Source organism: Haliotis rubra, unplaced genomic scaffold, assembly GCF_003918875.1.
Source record: "Haliotis rubra isolate DU_JTF1 unplaced genomic scaffold, ASM391887v1 Scf1955, whole genome shotgun sequence".
NCBI classification, from domain to species: Eukaryota; Metazoa; Mollusca; class Gastropoda; order Lepetellida; family Haliotidae; genus Haliotis; species Haliotis rubra.
In genome coordinates, this window is record NW_025765953.1 from 873 (window position 1) to 25,153 (window position 24,281).

Below are 24,281 nucleotides of genomic sequence, written 5' to 3' on the forward strand. Positions count from 1 at the left end.
GTCGTGCAACGTATCTGGGGATTTCAACGGACGTCTGAGGGTCGATTATAGGCGATTTCGGATCGTTCTGTTCAACAAACGACGACGTTGAAGCCACTTTACATGAACCGATGAAGCCTTGTGGTTCTGTCTTGTGATTCTGTCTTGTGATTCTGTCTTGGGATTCTCACTTGAGGGCGACATGAACCCTGACGACCTTTCATTGGTGTGCCAATGTTTCTGGTAAATCGAGACCGTGGTGTAGTGGTAAGAGCGTCCGCCCGGAGAACGGAAGGTCGTGGGTTCGATCCCCGACCGCGTCATACCAAAAGACGTTAAAATATGCTACTTGTTGGTCCCTGCCTGGCGCTCGGCATTTGGGTACAACAAGGACTGGTCGGCTCGGAGTCAGTATAATGTGTCTGAGTGGGGTATTCATGCTTCACTGCGGCATGGTATCTCAGTGGGCTAGCACTATAAAACCAGCTTAAGTCTGGGCTAGTACAAGCAGCCGCACATACACATACACACGCATGCACGTCGTCATATGAGCGAAATATTCTCAAGCACGACGTAAAACCCAGTTTTACCTCACCTCACCTGGGAAATCGACTGAAGGTGGATGGATGACAACAAACATTACATGCAATACCCCTTTAGGCCATGCCAGCATTCCGCATACCAATAACTTGCCATCTTTGAGCAGTTGCAAGCTGCTTATCAACAACGAAATCAATTGGTTTTTAAAGTTACCAAGTTTACTGAAACTTGATGTTTGCTAAATGACGGGTACATGTTTTGCATGTACCTCCACAGATACACCTTTTTTACAATGTGGTGAATTTGACATGTTATTTTCAGCAAAATTCTTGTAAAATGAGATTTATACATCCACATTTGAATGTATAAACGACGACATACCAGTCGATAAATTCCTTTTCACATTGACAGAAACCTGGTGCACAATCCCGAGTTTTCATCAATGATGCCATCCTGCTGGACGAATCCCCACCGGAACTACACAGCGTCACCATAGAAACAAACGGACGTCTAGTGTGGAGCCCGGATGGAGATTACAACCTGACCACCCAGTACATTTTGATCAAGGGGCGTTTTGACATCGGCAGTGATGACTGCAAGTTTCACAGGAAAGCCAACATCACCCTTACAGGTATCCAGACTACACTGATATGATTAAAACGTTATGCCGACTCCCAGATTTGATTTCGTTGAAATATAGTACTTACTAAAAGTTACAAAAGCCCTGTGCACTCACTCACTCACCAACCGACCCACTCACTCACTCACTTTAGTGTGTAGCCTAAGGCTGAACACTCTATTCAAACTGGATAATCAGTCAGTGATTGACTTCATGCGCGTCTATGTACACAGTTAGGACTCGACTTACATCAATCAAATCACCAATAGTATCAGGGAATAGTGAACATGTCAAACAACCACAAGAACTTTGATCACTGACTGAACTTGCATCTTTCAAAAGCCAGTGAAAGACTCATCTTTTTATCAAAGTTAACCTTTGGCTCCAGCGTGGCGCTATAGAAGTATTTGTTTGTATGTATGTATGTATGTATGTATGTATGTATGTATGTATGTATGTATCCGGTATGTAAACCAATGTCAATGTATGTATGTATGTATGTATGTATGTCTGTATGTATGTATGTACTGTATGTACTGTATGTACTGTATGTATGTATGTATGTTAAATGGTTGCCATGATGCCATCACGTTCACATCGTGTCGTTATGTGACATCACCTACATAGTTACGCAATCACTGAGTTACACGTTTCACACACACAACAGGCATCCGTGGCAAGTACAGATACGTCATGGGACCTCACCTGTTCGGGGAGAAGTTCATCGGGGTGGCTCCGGGTGGCACCTTGGAACTTCATGGCAGAGAGAAGCTGTCCTGGACTAAACTGACCAGAACTCTGCCCAAACTGACCAGCGCCAATGGACTGCACTACGAACACAAGGCTAGTATTCCAGTTAACTGTTAAAGGGAAACGACACCCTAGCTATTGTCCATTGTCATCTTCCCGCGTTATCACCAGATGCCAGTTAGTGTCAGCGACCCACCAAACTGGGACCAAATAGGAAGGACCGTGATGACACCGACGGGGAATCCCCTTGAATTCCTTTCACGTTTGACTTGACAGTGCTCAATGGTGCCTTTCAAGATCCAAATTGGTAACCTGGTTCCCCCCCCTACCTTGTGCCTTATGGTCTCTGCAGAGAGGGAGTACTGTGCGGCGTTCGCATCACTGTGACGTCATCGGTCTCCAGGACGTCACAAATGTTTAATTTTACCCTTTATCCTCAGCTTGAAAATGACTTTTGTGATCAGATACAATTTCACCCTTGAAGCTGATTACTTGATACACGTTTATCTCGATCATAAATAGGAATCGTCTACACGTGCTTTTTCAACCTTGAATCGGACTTCTCAATAAAGCTTGCCTTGATCTTGAATCTCACTCGTAGATAAAAGCTTATCTCGCTTTTGGGATTCTCTCGGCGATAACATACTGTCTCGCCACAGAATCTCACTCGCTATATGTTTGAAATACCTACTTCTCGACAGACAAGCAACCACAGTTCTGATGGGAGTTGGAAGAAGGGCATCCACGCTTACGTCATGGATGGAAGAAATGGTCACGTGATGGACTTTGCAAGCTTCATTCTGGGAGAGTACAACAGTTACTACTCCCCGAGAGATCCAGCGTCTCTGGCACAGTTCATCAATAGTAAGAGTAACATAGTACAAACATCACACATAGCTGCTTTTGAATGGTAAATAATTGCCTGTAAACAGGTACCATATGTCCATTATGGAAAGTGATTAGCATCGCCTATTGCTTATAGTTACATTCACATATTTACCGGATTTTCATTTCCTCAAACGTTTCCAGATGCAAAGGATGGGAACATTGTCCAACTGAGTGTCAAGACGAACCTGTTCGAGCCACGGGTCAATCTGACACCTGTATACGAGGCTGTGGAGGCACTTACTGATGGACACGTGACCGGAAATGGGCTAATTAGATCTGTCCCAGAAAGGCGACGCATACGCTCTCATCATTCAGAAAGGTAATGTCATCACACTACGGATTAAAGGTATTACATTAAATGTTAAGTAAAAGAGTTTTGCAAAAGAGTCTTTTTTTTCTTTTTTTTCATACAGATCGTTACTTTTGATGACATATAGATTATACATTTAAGCGTGAGATCTTTCCGTTTCATCACAAGAGTTATATGAATTCTCCCATGTGCAAGCTTTAGCTTATAATTCTTAGCTTCTTGATTTAGATATACTACATTTCTTTTTTAGGCTCAAATTTCCATTTCAAATAAGTTTAGGATCATAAAAAATATCCGAAAACAAGAATATACACATTCATTTTGTTATGCCATGTAATAAGGAAGATCATACAATATTTCTAATGAGGCCATTCCAAAGAAAAAATTATTGCTTTTTTCACGTTAATAATCAGGTCTGCTACAATCTTACTACGTCTAACATGCACGTACGTGTAATTAATTCCGTGTTTGAAAATTAGGAAAGCCGGACACGTTAGACCAGAAGATTGGTGTCAACTACAAACTGCGATCTCAGACTGCCAAGGTCAGTCTGACTCTGTGGGACAGACGTTTGAGGTTCTCTGTCAGCAGCTACATAGACAACAAACACTCCTACTTGAACTCTGTCGACTTTAGGGTCGTGTCAACTCAGGCTGCATACCCCATCCTCAATGTTATAGACGATGTGTCGACATGGCAACCAGGTAAGCAAAATTGTTTCAGCTACACCCTCCTTTAACATGTCTTTGATTATGAGTACGATGACGAGAAATAATGTGCTGTGCAGAGTTATGTCCCTTGGTAACGTAACCGAATCCCCATATCGTGGTTGTCATGTTAAACCCACACTGATTATAACTCTTCATTTGTAAGCATCATGTCAAACCCATACCGATATGGATACCTTACTCTGACGAAATATACTTTAATCCCATTGTCCCTTTAACGCCTAGCAGTAGACAGGGTAACGACAAGTACAATGTTTTAATGTGTTTTGGTATGACGCCTCGGGTCGATCCACAGACTTTCCGCCCTCCGACAGACGCTCTATCCAATTGGCCAGTGTGATTAGGTCATGTGATTTGAGTATGTCGCAGTGAATGTTTTCGTAAAGCAGTATTTAATTTTGACCACACACAGGTGACAGAGTCATAGTAACATCCACGGACTACCAATGGACCCAGACAGAGGAAGGAACTGTCATCAAGTGTGCCAAGTGTCACCATAATCAAGTCCAGATAGACTGTAAGTCCCTCAAGCATCACCCGTCAGAGAACCAAGGTCTGATAGGCCGTTTGCGTCTTTAAGAACCCATACAAGTCATCATCGGGCCAAACTCTTCTCTTTGGTACTTTCCGTTAGCCCGTTATTGTCAAAACGTTTTCAGGAATCATTGATTTCACAAGTCAAATTAATAACTGTCAGTTTATTAATTAGAGACATTGCCTTTGTTACAAAAGTGCTCACATAGTCTTGTCAGCACCATACCAGTGTGTGTAAGCTTGAGAGACCTATACCACTCCGGGCTTTCCTCTCACCTCAGGCTGACACACCTTGATCAGTGAAATACTGTTAAAAGCGGAAACATACGCATTCTTACAGTGACTTACCTTATTATGGACATGTTTCGTAACACATAACTGTTTGAATGAATGACTAATGAATAACAGGGTGCATGTGTTACACACATTACAGGCGGGGTGTGCAGGGCGCCACAGCCTTAATGTCCTAGTACATTCGGTCTGTGGATATACAAGAACGGTCAGCTGGTGACATCCAGTACACGCCTTATGTTACAAATGTCATACCTTTATATCATGGGTGCCTATCTAATCCTTAAACTTCCACTGATAATATATACTATTGTGGTTCGACGCGTTTTTTATGTCTTTACTGAGAAATCACAGAAGATTAACATGGTTGGGTTTTTTCAAATACCCAAGAATGATAGGATATTTAGAGGTACGTGTATGAAATGTTGAATTCACGTCCATTTTGTCCCCAAATTCACCGGACTAGTCTAGTATCCATCCTTCTGTGAAAGGCTCCAAGCGTTTCTGTATTTTTCACAGCACCTTTACCCTGAACATCCACCTTGTTGTCTGTTCCAGTGGAGCCGCGCTTCACACATTGGGGGGAGATGGTGGACGGTGTGGACCAGAGAGCCGAGGTGGCGCTGCTCACCCGCAACATCCGGGTTGAAGGTCGCATGGAGAACACGTGCCCACCTAGCAACCGCAACTGTAATATATATAACTATGACACGTATGGTGGCCATGTCAAGGTAACTCAGGACAAACGTTGTTACAAGTTATGATTGAGTGAGTGAGTTTAGTTTTACGCCGCACACAGCAATATTCCACCTATATGGCGGCGGTCTGTAAATAATCGAGTCTGGACCAGGCAATCCTGTGATCAACAGCATGAGCATCGATCTACTTAATTGGGATACGATGGCATGTGTCAACCAAGTCAACGAGCCTGACCACCCAATCCCGTTAGTCGCCTCTTACGACAAGCATAGGTTACTGATGATCAATTCTAACCCGGACCTTCACAGGTAGTTACACGTTGTGGAATCTCACAGTTTTCAGAATAGTTTCCGATGTCACTGTAACCATAAAGTGCAAATCAACCCCACCCGAGCACACCCACCAGCTGGGAGTTCTAATCCAAAGCCTGCGGGGTCACAGTTATCAGCCAATCTTCTAATGATGTCAAACATCCAGCTGTTATTCCAGCTACCTTGATCCAATTTCTGGACCTCTCCGCTTCGCAATTTGTTCTCGTTGCAAAACCGAAATCCTTCTTGATAAAACGTAATGCAGTCATCACTGCTAGCTTCTCTCCTGTGGGTAGGTAATCTGGATGCTACTGTCATCATCACAAGGCTGTGAATATGAATATATCAAAATGTAATAATTGTACCGTTGTCCTCATGTTGCAGATAGTGCGGCAAAAACAGATACTGCGGTAAAAACACAATCTGTCAAAATCTGAAGTTATCAGGATGTAAAGATTTCCACACAAAAGAAACTAATTTTAAAACAAACCTTGTGTTGTAGTTTGTGAAGGGTTTCAAGGACGTCCACATACAAGGGGTTGAGCTGACTCACATGGGACAACAGTCCGAAAAAGGTAACGATCATTATAGTTTTTACACAGAATATATGTCGCACTCTCAAAACCAGATACTCAGATTCTATGGAAATTCTTTTTCTGGCAATTCACGAAAGACACATCTCTAGATATGAGTCTGTGATGATTTCATTACTATCTATTGTAACGTTAAATTAGCGTTACATCTTTGTTTCTCAGGTTTCTATCCAATCCACTTTCATATGACTCACGATGTCGACAGCGTTGGTAACTATAGCAACCCAGCCTGGGTGCGACATTGCTCTGTACACCACACCTACAGCCGCTGTGTCACCGTCCACGGCACTCATGGTGCTACAGTAAGTGCTTCAGCCTACAACCTCATTAGCAGTAGTCGTAGTCGTATCAGTAGTAAAAAGGGGTAGATGGGTTGTAGTTGTTATGCTTGGTCCTTGGTCGAAAAGATGACGTGAATGTCCATTAAACTTAAAAGTTTAATCTTCAAGATTAAGTTACATTCGCCATGTCTTGGCGCACTGTTTACCAAGGGAGACAACTCTCAGTTGACTAAAAAGTATTACCGTGAACTAAACGAAACGAAATTAAATCACGTAATGTGACAGTAGTTGTTGTATTTTTGTTAACGCCGCACTCGGCAATATGATGGTGGTCTGTAAATATACAAGTCTGGACCTGACAATATACGCAATTTAGTAACGATGCAATCCAATCCAAACAGGTAACCCCTGTTAGTCGCCTGATATTTGTTATTCATATTTACTTCCGGTTCCTGTAATAGCACACACTTAATAATAATAATAATAATAATAATAATAAATGCATATTTATAATGCGCCCCTTCCACACCCCTAAGGCATGCTCAAAGCGCTACAGAATATTTACACTGGAATATTTACAGATGAAGTTATACATAATATACTGAGAAAAGGTGGGTTTTAAGTCTGGACTTAAAAATGTCAATTGTGGCAGAGCTTTTAAGGGCACATGGGAGAGAGTTCCAAAGCACAGGCGCGGAGTAAGAGAATGATCGGTGTCCGAAGGATTTCAGTTTGTAGGATGGGATGACCAGTCGGTTTTGTGTGTTTGAGCGTAAGTTGCGTGCGGGGACATACGGATGTAGGAGTTCAGACAAGTAGGAGGGAGCCAAACCATGGAGGCACTTGTATGTCAGACAGAGGATCTTAAAGTCAATTCTGGCCCTAACTGGTAGCCAATGCAGTCCTTTCAACACTGGTGTTATATGGGAACGTTTAGAAGTCTTGCTGATGATGCGGGCGGAAGTATTTTGGATCTTCTGAAGCACTTAAGATGTACAGAGAAATATCTTTTGACGTGTATCTTCTGAAAGGTCCAAGACAATGTTGGATATGACCACCTTGGTCACTGTTACTTCCTGGAAGACGGCGGGGAGAAGAGGAACGTCTTCGACGGTAACCTTGGAGTAGGAACCAGAAAAGGGCAGTATTCTACCCTCGGATGGGTACGTCACTGTCAAGATATAAACATACATCTATATTATTTACTGGTTAACATGGCATATTATAACGCTTATCTATTGGACTAGAGGCCAACATGTGCTAATACGTTCCTTCATTGCATGTATAACAAGGGTATACGCCCGCTGGTAAAGAATGAGTACGCTTTCAAGCCGTTTTGATGGCAATATCACACCAAGGGACATGCTACGGCTACACACAGTGTACACACATGAAAATGAAACCCAGACTGGGCTACACCGCCACACCAGTTCACACAAAATCAAGAAAGGAAACTAATTGTATATCAATGTTGCAATTGAATGAAGTAGTATAATGATTGGTTTAAATGATAAGTACTGCTCAAAAGAACATAAATCATTTTTCATGTGACTGTGGTTAATCTGTCGTGCTCTTCAGCATCCTTTCAGTGGCATATCAACTGACGTTGAAAAAGAAAGTACACACGTGATTGTTTGGTAAATTATTTTCTTGAAAACAGCATTAATATTTAAAAAGTGTTTTGATTCTGCCTTGTCACAAACATTGTATGAGTGTTTCCAAAACTCCACAGATATTGTACCCGATTACAACATTGCTAGCAAAATATTCATGGTTTTAGTGGGAATAGTCCCAAAACACGAGTTGTGTACCTTTTTATGCACGTCAGTATATTATTATACGTCCCTCCACAGCAAGCCTGCCACGTTCTGGATGACGTCACCGTCAGTGTACCTTAGAAACAACGTCGCCGCCGGTGGCGAGGGTACGCAGCTTTCTGTATCTGTTGTCATCACCTCGTAATTACACGTGCAGACACACATCTCACGTTGTGGGCGTGTGCGTATGCGTGTGCGTATGTGTTTGTGAAAGCGCATCAATTATATACGTCGTTTTGTTACAGCCGCCCTTATCTATAACCTATTCACATGACACATAGAATATGGCGAGACTTTAAACGTTGTAAATTTTGAGTTTTTATTAGTTTTTTATTACGACGTGTGTTTTTTGTTTTAGGGTGTAGGTATATGGTACGTGTATCCCGACGAGCCAATGGGTCCTTCCTTCGGTCTGGGATTCTTTCAGAAGAATGAAGCGAAACACACCGCCCTGCTGGAGTTCAACAACAACGTTGCCCACTCCAACATCCAGGTAGGTCGCTAGAGATGCGAACATGATTAATCACAAGCACAAAAAGGACATGAGGACCTGTTATCCGTATCAACATCCAGTACTGTAAATCTAGATGGAAGCGAGTGAGTTATTTCACGGCTCCTGTCTGCTGGTAGAGAGCTCGAAGTGATTTACATGTTAGACGTTAAAATATGGTACTTGTTGGTCCCTGTCTGGCGCTTGGTATTAATGGGTACAACAAGGACTGGTCGGCTCGGACTCAGTATAATGTGTCTGAGTGGGGTATTCATGCTTCACTGCGGCATGGTATTTCAGTGTGCTAGCACTATAAAACCAGCTTCAGTCTGGGCTAGTACAAGCAGCCCAACATACACACGCATGCACGTCGTCATATGAGCGAAATATTCTCAAGCACGACGTTAAACCCAATTTCACATCACATCACCTGTTAGAGATAAAGACCACTACGGTGACACCCACTAGCATGGGTATTGTCCCTGACAAACGCAGAAACAATACCGAGGGGAACCAGGGTTCGAACCTACAATCATAGGGTTCTGGTGTGCCCAAGGCAGACAGATCTGCTCAGTGAAAATGCGTCGTCCTAGACGACTGGGCCACGTTGCCCCCAACATGGAGCTGTGGCTGCTGCTGATGGTGTTGTTTCTCTGTTCCCAGGGGATGTTCATGGATGGCATCGTCGAGCCGGACGAGTCAGTCGGGGACAACAATCACTACGATGCAAGAGAGGACCCTCTAAATACAACATCTCCTTTCAAAGAGGTTGTTCTCTACAGACTGACGGGTAAGTTAATTATTCTACCTCAAACAGTAAACATACATGCTTCTTTATTTAAACTAAAATTACTTGACAAATAATCGGAACGCATGCCACAAGGTTTTCCTTTAAACAAACATATACGGGGCGTCAAGCAGGATATTATCACAGAGTAATCAGCTGATTGGTGTTGTATAAACCTTCCACTTTCTTACTATGTACTAAACCTTTGAACTAGTATTGATGTCATGCAGAGTCTTAAATGACATTTTTATATAGTAACAACGTTTAACGGCTCTACTACCACCACCACTACTACTACTACCACTACTACCACCACTACTACTACTACTACCACCACTTCTACTACCACTACTACCACCACTACTACTACTACTACTACCACTACTACTACTACCACTACTACTACCACTGCTACTACTACCACTACTACTACTACCACCACTACTACTACTACTACTACTAACAACAACAACAATAAATATAATAAATTTAGTAATACCGACAAAGCCCTTTTAATACTGATGAGACATTCCTGTTAAAAGAAGAGTGACGTAAATATCTTGACCATGGTTGAGTATCCTGCTCACTTAAGATTTATGACGTCGCCAATAGAACGTCGTTCTGTATTTCTTCACGATCACCTGATATCATCGCAAGTTGATAGCGATCCATATGTATACACGTATATAGATACTTACATATTGTCGGTATTGTATATTGACTCAGCTTTCAGCAGAGTTTTGTATGATAGCCTGTTTTTGTAGCTGCTGTTATTATGTTGGATTATAATGGATCTCTGTACATGTTTCAACAGCTTACAAGAACCAGTATCAGAACGCCTGGATCAGGGGTGGTCTGATACGGATGGATCATTCATCGTAAGTAGCACCCGGAATACACAGTGATCACGTCACACACTCACTCACACACTCACTCACACACTCACACTCACACACACACACACACACTCACTCACACACACACACACCTCTTTGAGCTGTATGTCGACAGTAAACAGTAATGGTCTAGTCAAAGAATACGTCATTACAATATGCTTTTATTCATATTCAATATATACCTCATGAAATCAATATAATGTATGAGTCAACATCAGTTGTGAATATCAACATGTCACTTATCATGCTAAACAGGAACAACAAACTTGATCATCATAGTCTCTATTGTGGCGCAGTTCTCACTGAAACTGTCCGACTGTCTTAGGATTAAGCCTCATGAGTAATGGCTTGATGTTTTTTGTGTTTATTTTATCAACAGGTTTGCGGACAGTGGACGGAGCTTGACCATGGCTAGGTATGTTGAATTTCGTTCCGAAACACGGTCATAAGCAACTTGAAGCTCTCTTCAGTCATAATAGAGGAGATATAATGTAATCACAATGTCGTCTATGCGTATACATATTGAAAACAAGCCTTTAAGAGATAGTATTGACTAACGTTAACTACATTTGTTCATTACATATTAACAGTTATGTTTATGAGATTGGTTAATGGTCGGCATTATATGTCTATACGAACTGGAAATGTGTGGTCGGTCACCATATTAATGACAAGGCACTCACAGCCGTTCATGCTTCTGACAAAAGTGATTGACATACCAACGAACAATATGACGGTTTTGTGCAAATGACTTTTGGACTTACTGGACTCTTCTTCAATACAGGGCAGCGGCTGATCAATCGCTGACCAACTCCATCGTAATCGGCGAATCCCGGAATCTTGGCGAACCTTCACGGATCTCCCTTGGCAACGACAAATACACCGACATGCCGCGAAGTATTCCACTTCCGTATGACCCGTAAGTTGCTGGTGTCTTTCAGTCTGGCATGGTTAGATCGGCCCCCCATTCACAACTATTCCAGCAACATAATGTCGAACCTATACTACCAGTGAAACATGAGCAAGATGAAATGCGATCAGTTACCTTTTATGACAACCTTGGAATATTTAGAACCCCAGTTTTAACAGAATTTCATGCAAGCAGCACTAGATACATATAAAGCTTGAAGTCATAATCAGCTAATTATGTTCTTCAAAGCACATTCATTAATATGATGCATTTCTAACTACTTTCTCAAACAGAAATAAAATAGTGTAAGTGAAATTGGTGCGCTGTGAGTAAGTAAATGGTGTTTGTGAGTGAAAAAACGGTACCTGCGTCGAGAGATTTCCGATTTTCACAATGATAAAAAGGAATCAACTCGAAGTGAAAGATCTTCTCTCCCTGAGATTGTGAACACTGTCAGTTGAGAGACAAACATCGGTTACCAAATGTTGGAACAAGCACGTTCGTTTTGAAACGTTGTTTAACGCCGCATGCAGCAATACGTCGGGTAAATGATAGCGGTCTGACACTAGTCGAGTCTGGACCAGATAATCCACTGACTGACATCATGAGTATCGATCAGTTGAGAAACGATGTAATGCTTGAATCCAATGTGCCAGATCCCGTTAGTCAGCTGCTAAGACAAGCATGTGTAGTTGGAACTTCACTGGGCAGTAAAAGACTGAGTTGATTAAACTGTTGTTTTGTGCTGAATTTCATTGATCAAATTTTAATGTTATGATTGTATTAATGCATATGTTCGAATGTCAGAGGCGCGGTTGAGTGAGTGCGTGAGTAGGTGGACGGGGTTGTCTCTGAACAGTACATCACTTGACATGACACAAGATACACAAGTCAGCCTGTGATAAATAACTACCTGTTCTGGTTCACAGGCACCAGCCTCTAAACGGCTTCCTCTTCTACGACGGTCCTGTATATATAAAGAACGTGTGGTTCAGTAACTTCATCAGCAACGTCAACTACACCGCGGGGGCGATCGGCTTCCTTCGAAACAACGAATACAGTTCATCTCCATCCAACATGGCTACCAATGTCAAGTTTAACTTTGTGGACGGGGTAAAATACAACTTTTACAAACATAAAATCAAAATATAATTGAAACACCATAATGCTTGGAATCAGAGGCTTTGCCAAGGCCATGAATGAGATGTATCCAAACATACCTTATACACAAATAAGGGGTGGTGTGATAGCTACATGTTTAGTGAGTTCGATCGTTACGCAGAACCCACGTGTTCGATGCTGTTTCAAAACTAACTGTTGTACAATCCAAGGTCCAATGTCTGAAGTTATGTCTGATGCAGTGTACATTATACACATCGAGTAGATATCGCTTATGTGTGCATTTCGGCGCTCAGTTCCAAATGAAGGTTCTCCATACTCTGTGTCCGTCAGTTGGTTCCTGGTAACTTATGGTGTGAACATTGTCAATCACGACAGGAAAACAGATGACGCCATAATGAATACTCTAACGTTTTGACGTGACAAACCACTCTCCTACCCAGAGTTCCATACAGCCAGCATACTACGTGTGACAAAGCAACCGGCATGTCACGATTTGTTACATTTGACACCGTCTAATAAATATGCCGCATGGTTTATTTTGGATCAGTGTACACCTTTTGATAAACATGTATCATAGAATGGTTAACTTTCATTGAGAAAATATCAACATTGTGAAAAAAAAATGTCAATGTGCGTAGTTGTAGTTTGTTTACATTGTTTTTACGGCTCCATGTGCTGTCACCTCCTTAGGAGAGCTAGCGATCCGTCAATGTATTGTAAAATGACATGATGTAATACACCTTCCTGTCGCAGTTGCCGTAGCATATATATTGTATAAAATATATAAAATATACGAGCCTACCGAAAGGCTAGCATAAGGTCAATCTATTCTGACTTCGGAATAAACGCCTTTATTTGCAAACAAGAGAAAAACTTTGCAAACTTGTATACGACCATTAGCCAATCAACAGCAATCATCAATCACGTGTAATGATAATTTTCGCTCCTTGTATGTAGCCCACAACGGGTAACCGAGTGTATGACGGTAATGAGACCATCCACGGGTTTGGCAACGACGACGGCGACAAGACTGCCACCATCAGGGACACCGACGGTTCCCTAACTGGGTACCGGGGGGCAACTGTGGTGAAGCCAGGGTCGTACTACCACAACGCTAGATGCTACCGGCGGGACAACTGGAATATGCAGATATGCCCCCCAGGAGTTCGGCTCTGTAAGTGATACCCCTTATGTGGGTACAGTATTGGTGTAGACAAACCATCATTATCTACTTCTTTGAGTGGCATTTTAGAAGTTGGGAAGTACAATATAGAACAAACTTTATGGATAACAACTTCTTTTTATTCGTGAGTGCGACGTTTCGATACAGATTCTTGTACCGTTGTCAAGCATAATGGGACATGAAGAAGGGGGAAGTGTTTCTTTGTTACATTGTTACATCCAGTATATATACACTTCCCCCTTCTTCATGTCCCATTATGCTTGACAACGGTACAAGAATCTGTATCGAAACGTCGCACTCACGAATAAAAAGGAAGTTGTTATCCATAAAGTTTGTTCTATATCATCATTATCTATGTTGGCGTGTAATGCGAGGTGACATGATGATGTTAATAGTCGACTTGTAATACCTACGGTATGATATATTTGTCAGCCAGTATTAATAAAGTCATGTCAATCACTGAGGCATACGCCCATAGGGAGAATACATGTCATCAGTAGCCTGAGCTTGTCGTAAGTGAGGCCGGAATTAATTAAGTTGGGTTGGCTTTTACGTCACATCGGCATTATTCCAGCCATATTGTGACGAGATCAAGTCTTAATTCATATACATATACAACTAGCAATCCGTCATTCACATTACATAGTCACAATTTATGGTACAGGTCAACTTCCCTCAGGTAGCTAACAATGAGATGACCCCTTACGCGGGGAAATTGATCTTTCATTCTCGCATCATAATGTGGATCCCTTGCAGTCGAAAAGTCCACACAGTCAGGCAGTATACATGTATGCTTGCTGGTGAACACTTCATCGCAAGAGACACACATAGGAGGTCCATCCCCATCCGTTTTGAGCAGATAGTCATGAGTAAACTGACTGTGTCCAATACGACATCGTCGTAAAATTACCTCATCACGTCTTGACTGACAATACAAGTGGGTATAACAAATTGTTGGCTTCAATTCATGAAGTTTATGGATCGGATGGTCAGCCTCGGTGACAATGTTGATGACATGGCATCGTATCCGTATTGCGTAGATCGGTGCGCGTAATATTGTTCACTGGATTGTCTGGTCCAGATTCGATTATTTTCAGAACGCCACCATATAGCTGGAATATTGCTGTGTGCGGCGTTAAATAACAAACATGCAACACAAAACCGGTGTTAGGTTGAGTGGGTGGACGTCCGAAATCAGTTTTGATGCACCTGAGAAAAATCGTGGAGGAACGCTTTAACAACTTTGGGTTCTTGAATATAGCGAAACGAGGGACGCTATTGAGGATAGCCTTCACATAGCTGGAATATTGCTCTGTGCACTTGAGCATTTAAGAAACCATTATAACAGTGTTGTGCAACAGAAATAACACTTTAACTGCTATCTCCGTGCAGTTGTCGATACGACTCGGGAGTACTGGGGACCATGGCAAGACACACCCCTTCATGATCAGAGACGACGACCCCGCTGCTAAGATGACGGAGACGTGGGCGCACTCGGCGGCGTTCCCGGTGACGCTGGGGGGACATTACAGCTACACTCTACACTGGAGCGGCATCGTGCCCCACGAGTTTCATATTGTCGGGGAAGGGATTGATAAGTAGGCAAACGGACATTATTGACTATATTGTGCTTATAATTCTAAAATCCAAAAGGAAGAGAGACGATGAAAAATGATATTCTGATTATCTTAGTTTTAAGTTCGCCATGACTGGGCGCGTCCGCAAGTCGGGTAAATCGTTGTGCCAGGTTGGGTCCCTTAGGCGAGACTGAATCTGTAATCATAGGTTGAAATCCCAGAAGCACATAATGTTATGTTTCTAAGCTTGTCAGCTCGCTACCAAACTCGTTCGATACAAGAGTGCATTAAAAAAGGGTTGAACCCCTTCATCTAGCCCCCACTCAATCATTTGCTCAACTCTATCTTAATATATTAACGGAAGAGTGGTGTGAAGCGTTCGCTCATCACGCTGAAGATCCGGGTTCGATTCCGCACATGGGTACTATTTGTGAAACCCTTTTCTCGTGTCCCCCGCCGTGATATTGCTGGAATATTGCCATGTGACACATCAAAAGTTTATCATTGAGCATAATTCTGCATTATCTAGCCCTAACTGTATGTCCTTTGCATGCCAACGGACGTACTCATTGTAACAACGAAATCAATAATATGACCGCTACAATTAATTGTCGAAAACCGCAGGACTTATTACATCTTTCACATTTTATGAATATTGCATTTCCAATCAGAATGAAAAACATGATACATCCCCTTGATGTGCAACGTGACATTACTGTGTATTACGCGTGTTTATGATATGGGTCATATAGCCTTGAAAGCGTTTGTACTGGACCCCTGAAGATCCGGATTAGAATTGGTCTACAGTAACCCATGCTTGTCGTAAGAGGCGACTAACGGGATCGGGTGGTCAGGCTTGCTGACTTGGTTGACACATGTCATCGGTTCCTAGTGGCGTAGATCGATGCTCATGCTGTTGATCACAGGATTGTCTGGTCCAGACAGATTATTTACAGACCGCTGCCATATTGCTGGAATATTGCGGCCATGGACTAAACTCACTACACATTTGAAAGCAATAAACTTAACTGTGTTTCGACAACATGGGATATTTCGAACGTATTTATATCTGTAGTTGCCTCTACTACATTGTTTCCAGAGGTCGATGGCTCAGGTTTGGCGTGTGTCTACCAAGGGATGGCAAGTTCCACATCTGGCAGTTCAAGCCAGTGTATCGTGATAGCCAGTCGAAATGGGAGAACCAACACTGGACGGAACTGACCAGTGTAGCCGACCTCGAGAGAAGGACAAGTCGGGCACAGGCTACTTCTGGGATAAACATACTGGGTAAGACCCGCGTCGAGACACCACTGTCGTGTGTCATAGTGCTGACTGCGCTGTCTACAGAAATACCATACCGAAAACGGTGAAAGAATGGCGAGCTTTTACTTTCTACCAGAATGACAATGGCAGATACTTTAGGGACAACATTTTCTTTGATATACATGTATTGTGATACGATGTTTCGGTATAGATTCTTACACAGTTGCCTTCCTGAAAATCGGTAAACTTAAACAGAACCAAAAGCAATTTCATCTGATTTGGATACCGATAAATAACGGATAATAATGTCCAAATTGAGAAACGTTGTGATTCAAGCAGAAACATGTAATAGCTGGAATATATTAGCTTGGTGGACATACATGCTTGTTAAGACATACCAGAGAAGAGCAGATGACCATGCTTGTTGTACGGGACCAGTTCAATGTAGGATGAGAACCGTAGTTCCTCACATTTCACTGCGGTTGCATCAGGGGGCGTGGCGCCAATGTGTCTTCACAAAGGCCCGTCCCAGACTCGAGACCCCGGCCTCCCTGTCCAACAAACTACTAGATACTGACATTGTCCAACCATCATAAGAAACCGATAATCAACATAGCGTTGTATTGTATGTCCCACAGATTGATGTTCTTCAAGATGTTCAACAACCATGAGAGGTACAACAACGAGACTGACGCTTGTCCCGACGGCTGCCCCTACGTACGCATCCAGGTCCTCTCCGGCAACCTCCACGACGGCGACTGTTCCTCCAGAGCATATGGACCGTACAGACGGGCACCTGTTGTACGCCATCGTAATACCTAGAAATCAGCGTTCTGAAATATGTAAATTCAAGCGCTTAAATCAAGTAGCATTCTTTTTGGTATTTTATGTACAAGTAATACGAAATCAATAATAAGAACACAAATAAAATATGAACATAGGCGCATCTTTATACCAGTGACCTGAACAATAAAATTGTATGTGTGCTGTGTAACTGAATAAGATGATAATACCCTTATATGTACAGTCAGCGTCCTCTTTCACAAAGCGAGATTAGCACTACGATTGTCGTAAGTATGTGTTGCATTATGGGAGCTGTAATGTCACATCTTTGTGTAACGAGTCTCAACACTGAGCAAATGACCTGGGTCCCATACCACTACGCGACCTCAAACCTGGGGTAATCGTAAATTTCATACTTTAACGAAAACCTACCTCAGTCGTCGTGCTGATCGCTTTGGGTAACCGGCCCGTTATAGGTCGTCAATGTCCTACAATTACTATTCATTTTTCACAGACTGGAGTTCACGCCCTCCACCAGAACACCCTGCCGGCCACGGCTAGTCAGCCACCAAGGGTAACACTGCCTATAATATATACACAATAATGACATGGGGATTTACTATAGGGGTAGCTAGTCTGGTAGGATCCGTTTCAGAATTGTATCATAGTTTGCTGACCCTATCTATCAAACCCGTACGCAAACTTCATGTAAACTGGATGACCAGTGTTCGCTAAGCTACATCTTAGGCGATATTCTGTGCAGGCATCATCAGATTAAGATCGAATCTTAATTAGATAAATTAGTTGTCAGCGTGTGTTTGAGGTCTCAGACTGGAAGTGAAAGTGAAAGATTTATAAACCTACAACTCTTGCACCACACTTTGTGGCCATCGACATCACAGTAATAGCTCACACGTCGTGGATGACGGTAATTAATGTACGTCCACTACTTCGTTTATGTATCCAGGACTGGGGTGCAGGACATACACGTCCGTTCCTGACCAGGACCCCAGTCAACGGTCACTATGGTCAGTGGTCAGGCTGGTCCCACTGCTCCAACACTTGCGGGGGTAAGTCATATATATATATATATAATATAACATTGTAATACTTCTTTGCCTCACTACTAATGCCTTATGTATATGATTACTATAGTATCACGGTACAAATAATTCTTACGGAAGACAGTTAGTCCACTAAAGGATAATGGGTTATTTTGTTTTAAAATGTTTCCTTAAGGAACTTGACGATGCGATAAGCCAATGGTAAGGGTGGTCGCTCTTAATGCCTGGGTTCGATCCACCATATGGATACCACGTATACGGGTATTGCATGTAGAAGCAGACAGCTTCCGTGGTGTAGTGGAAAGAGCGTCTGGTTGGAGACCGGATGGTCGGTGGTCCGAAACCCTGCCAACGTTATACCAAAAGACGTGAAAATACGGTACTTGTCGTTACCCTGCAGTGACTCGGTACTGGGGATACAAAATATTGACTGGTCTGTTAGAAAAAGTGTCTGTGTAGGATGTCAATGTTAAAGTGTAGCAAGGAATCTCAGATGGCTAGCTCTATGAAATCAGCACATGTCTAAACCAGTACAAGCAGATTACCAAACACTTGCACGAGTACAAGCAGGTTACCACACATGTAAATGCACGAAGCAATATAGGTGCATAATGTTGAACGCAAGATTAGACCACATTTCACCAAACCTTATCTCACCTTACCTCACCTCCAGTGGTTAAAGCGTTCCCTCGTCACGCCGAAGACCCGGGTTCGATTCCCCACATGGGTACATGAAGCCCATTTCTGGTGTCCCTCGCCGTGATATTACTGGAATATTGCTAAAATCGGCGTAAAACCCAAGTCGTTTTAAAATGAACCAAGTTCATATTAACCATTATAGATTTACTTCCAATTTACTGTACAATGAATTGTTGGGGATGTGTGTGAGGGTCTAAGTATCTGCTGGATGGATTGCATATTGGTCATGGTTTAACCCCAGTATTTGCTGGATGGATTGCATATTGGTCATGGTTTAACCTCAGTATTTGCTGGATGGATTGCATGTTGGTCATGGTTTAACCTCAGCATCTGCTGGATGGATTGCATATTGGTCATGGTTTAACCCCAGTATTTGCTGGATGGATTGCATATTGGTCATGGTTTAACCACAGTATTTGCTGGATGGATTGCATATTGGTCATGGTTTAACCTCAGTATCTGCTGGATGGATTGCATATTGGTCATGGTTTAACCTCAGTATCTGCTGGATGGATTGTATATTGGTCATGGTTTAATCCCAGTATATGCTGGATGGATTGCATATTGGTCATGGTTTAACCCCAGTATCTGCTGGATGGATTGCGTATTGGTCATGGTTTAACCCCAGTCTGTGCTGGAAGGATTGCATATTGGTCATGGTTTAACCCCAGTATCTGCTGGATGGATTGCATATTGGTCCTGGTTTAACCCCAGTATTTGCTGGATGGATTGCATATTGGTCATGGTTTAACCTCAGCATCTGCTGGATGGATTGCATATTGGTCATGGTTTAGCCCAATATTTGCTGGATGGATTGCATATTGGTCATGGTTTAACCCAGTATTTGCTGGATGGATTGCATATTGGTCATGGTTTAACCTCAGTATCTGCTGGATGGATTGCATATTGGTCATGGTTTAACCCAGTATTTGCTGGATGGATTGCATATTGGTCATGGTTTAGCCCAGTATCTGCTGGATGGATTGCATATTGGTCATGGTTTAACCCAGTATTTGCTGGATGGATTGCATATTGGTCCTGGTTTAACCCCAGTATTTGCTGGATGGATTGCATATTGGTCATGGTTTAACCTCAGTATCTGCTGGATGGATTGCATATTGGTCATGGTTTTACCCCAGTATTTGCTGGATGGATTGCATATTGGTCCTGGTTTAACCCCAGTATTTGCTGGATGGATTGCATATTGGTCATGGTTTAACCTCAGTATCTGCTGGATGGATCGCATATTGGTCATGGTTTAACCCCAGTATCTGCTGGATGGATTGCATATTGGTCATGGTTTAACCTCAGTATATGCTGGATGGATTGCATATTGGTCATGGTTTAACCCCAGTATTTGCTGGATGGATTGCATATTGGTCATGGTTTAACCCCAGTATCTGCTGGATGGATTGCATATTGGTAATGGTTTAACCCCAGTATTTGCTGGATGGATTGCATATTGGTCATGGTTTAACCCCAGTATTTGCTGGATGGATTGCATATTGGTCATGGTTTAACACCAGTATTTGCTGAATGGATTTATATTGGTCATGGTTTAACCCCAGTATGTGCTGGAAGGATTGCATATTGGTCATGGTTTAACCCCAGTATCTGCTGGATGGATTGCATATTGGTCATGGTTTAACCCCAGTATTTGCTGGATGGATTGCATATTGGTCATGGTTTAACCTCAGCATCTGCTGGATGGATTGCATATTGGTCATGGTTTAACCCCAATATTTGCTGGATGGATTGCATATTGGTCATGGTTTAACACCAGTATTTGCTGGATGGATTGCATATTGGTCATGGTTTAACCTCAGTATCTGCTGGATGGATTGCATATTGGTCCTGGTTTAACCCCAGTATTTGCTGGATGGATTGCATATTGGTCATGGTTTAACCCCAGTATTTGCTGGATGGATTGCATATTGGTCATGGTTTAACCCCAGTATTTGCTGGATGGATTGCATATTGGTCCTGGTTTAACCCCAGTATTTGCTGGATGGATTGCATATTGGTCATGGTTTAACCTCAGTATCTGCTGGATGGATTGCATATTGGTCATGGTTTAACCCCAGTATTTGCTGGATGGATTGCATATTGGTCCTGGTTTAACCCCAGTATTTGCTGGATGGATTGCATATTGGTCATGGTTTAACCTCAGTATCTGCTGGATGGATCGCATATTGGTCATGGTTTAACCCCAGTATTTGCTGGATGGATTGCATATTGGTCATGGTTTAACCCCAGTATCTGCTGGATGGATTGCATATTGGTCATGGTTTAACCTCAGTATTTGCTGGATGGATTGCATATTGGTCATGGTTTAACCCCAGTATCTGCTGGATGGATTGCATATTGGTCATGGTTTAACCCCAGTATTTGCTGGATGGATTGCATATTGGTCATGGTTTAACCCCAGTATTTGCTGGATGGATTGCATATTGGTCATGGTTTAACACCAGTATTTGCTGAATGGATTGTATATTGGTCATGGTTTGACACCAGTATCTGCTGGATGGATTGCATATTGGTCATGGTTTAACCCCAGTATTTGCTGGATGGATTGCATATTGGTCATGGTTTAACCCCAGTATATGCTGGGTGGATTGCATATTGGTCATGGTTTAACCCCAGTATCTGCTGGATGGATTGCATATTGGTCATAGTTTAACCCCAGTATTTGCTGGATGGATTGTATATTGGTCATGGTTTAACCCCAGTATTTGCTGGATGGATTGCATATTGGTCATGGTTTAACCTCAGCATCTGCTGGATGGATTGCATATTGGTCATGGTTTAACCCCAATATTTGCTGGATGGATTGCATATTGGTCATGGTTTAACCCCAGTATTTTGCTGGATGGATTGCATATTGGTCATGGTTTAACCTCAGTATCTGCTGGATGGATTGCATATTGGTCCTGGTTTAACCCCAGTATTTGCTGGATGGATTGCATATTGGTCATGGTTTAACCCCAGTATCTGCTGGATGGATTGCATATTGGTCATGGTTTAACCCCAGTATTTGCTGGATGGATTGCATATTGGTCCTGGTTTAACCCCAGTATTTGCTGGATGGATTGCATATTGGTCATGGTTTAACCTCAGTATCTGCTGGATGGATTGCATATTGGTCATGGTTTAACCCCAGTATTTGCTGGATGGATTGCATATTGGTCCTGGTTTAACCCCAGTATTTGCTGGATGGATTGCATATTGGTCATGGTTTAACCTCAGTATCTGCTGGATGGATCGCATATTGGTCATGGTTTAACCCCAATATTTGCTGGATGGATTGCATATTGGTCATGGTTTAACCTCAGTATCTGCTGGATGGATTGCATATTGGTCCTGGTTTAACCCCAGTATTTGCTGGATGGATTGCATATTGGTCATGGTTTAACCCGAGTATTTGCTGGATGGATTGGATATTGGTCATGGTTTAACACCAGTATTTGCTGAATGGATTGTATATTGGTCATGGTTTAACCCCAGTATCTGCTGGATGGATTGCATATTGGTCATGGTTTAACCCCAGTATAAGCTGGGTGGATTGCATATTGGTCATGGTTTAACCCCAGTATCTGCTGGATGGATTGCATATTGGTCATAGTTTAACCCCAGTATTTGCTGGATGGATTGTATATTGGTCATGGTTTAACCCCAGTATTTGCTGGATGGATTGCATATTGGTCATGGTTTAACCCCAGTATTTGCTGAATGGATTGTATATTGGTCATGGTTTAACCCCAGTATTTGCTGGATGGATTGCATATTGGTCATGGTTTAACCCCAGTATATGCTGGGTGGATTGCATATTGGTCATGGTTTAACCCCAGTATCTGCTTGATGGATTGCATATTGGTCATGGTTTAACTTAGCATATGCTGAATGGATTGCATATTGGTCATGGTTTAACCCCAGTATCTGCTGGATGGATTGCATATTGGTCATGGTTTAATCTCAGTATCTGCTGGATGGATTGCATATTGGTCATGGTTTAATCTCAGTATCTGCTGGATGGATTGCATATTGGTCATGGTTTAACCCAAGCATATGCTGGATGGATTGCATATTGGTCATGGTTTAACCCCAGTATATGCTGGGTGGATTGCATATTGGTCATGGTTTAACCCCAGTATCTGCTTGATGGATTGCATATTGGTCATGGTTTAACCCCAGCATATGCTGAATGGATTGCATATTGGTCATGGTTTAACCCCAGTATCTGCTGGATGGATTGCATATTGGTCATGGTTTAATCTCAGTATCTGCTGGATGGATTGCATATTGGTCATGGTTTAATCTCAGTATCTGCTGGATGGATTGCATATTGGTCATGGTTTAACCCAAGCATATGCTGGATGGATTGCATATTGGTCATGGTTTAACCCCAGTATCTGCTGGATGGATTGCATATTGGTCATGGTTTAACCCCAGTATATGCTGGATGGATTGCATATTGGTCATGGTTTAATCCCAGTATCTGCTGGATGGATTGCATATTGGTCATGGTTTAACCCCAGTATTTGCTGGATGGATTGCATATTGGTCATGGTTTAACCCCAGTATTTGCTGGATGGATTGCATATTGGTCATGGTTTAATCCCAGTATATGCTGGGTGGATTGCATATTGGTCATGGTTTAACCCTAGTATTTGCTCGCCTGTTTTAAACACAACCTTTGAATCTAATCATGTTCTAATCATGTTCTAATCGTGTGTTGCAGGAGGCTCCCAGGTGAGACACAGAGCCTGCGACAACAAGCACGGTTCAACAGACTGTCAGCGTCCACACGTGGAACACAGGATGTGTAACACCAGACTTTGTCCCTCCACAGTGTTGCTGGGATGAACACCTGGGAGACGCCCCTCATCCAACGTGTATACTCACTGAAGGCGTGTCGTACACACTGGCTTGATTGTGTTATAAAGCTTAGCCTGATGTTCCGGACAGATATACGAATAAAGTTTATAGTAATCGCACATGTAGATTTCGTCATTACCTATTTGAGTGAGCGAGGTTTTACACCGCCTTTTCACGGCAGGAAACGAGCCACTGACTTCACACATTGTACCCGTGTGGGGCTAGAACGTGGACTTTCGGCTTGACGAGCGAACGCTTGGACAATTAGGCTACAAAACAGCCCCTGATTTGA

General features: G+C 42.5%; 1 protein-coding gene across 1 annotated transcript; it reads left to right on the forward strand.

Annotated features, from left to right (window-relative positions):
• Positions 1 to 930: 930 nt before the first annotated feature.
• LOC124274900 (cell surface hyaluronidase-like) lies at positions 931 to 23,977 on the forward strand (the record flags this gene model as incomplete). Its single annotated transcript, XM_046710269.1, has 24 exons — positions 931 to 1,150; positions 1,806 to 1,981; positions 2,590 to 2,752; positions 3,566 to 3,790; positions 4,227 to 4,367; positions 5,198 to 5,370; positions 6,152 to 6,224; positions 6,405 to 6,544; positions 7,555 to 7,686; positions 8,102 to 8,160; positions 8,377 to 8,447; positions 8,706 to 8,833; positions 9,494 to 9,620; positions 10,432 to 10,495; positions 10,893 to 10,928; positions 11,298 to 11,432; positions 12,353 to 12,536; positions 13,503 to 13,719; positions 15,077 to 15,326; positions 16,405 to 16,620; positions 17,207 to 17,369; positions 17,866 to 17,925; positions 18,319 to 18,421; positions 23,853 to 23,977. Coding segments are annotated over 24 exons (3,381 nt in total), but the record flags the coding sequence as incomplete, so codon positions are not given.
• Between the last annotated feature and the right edge of the window lie 304 nt (positions 23,978 to 24,281).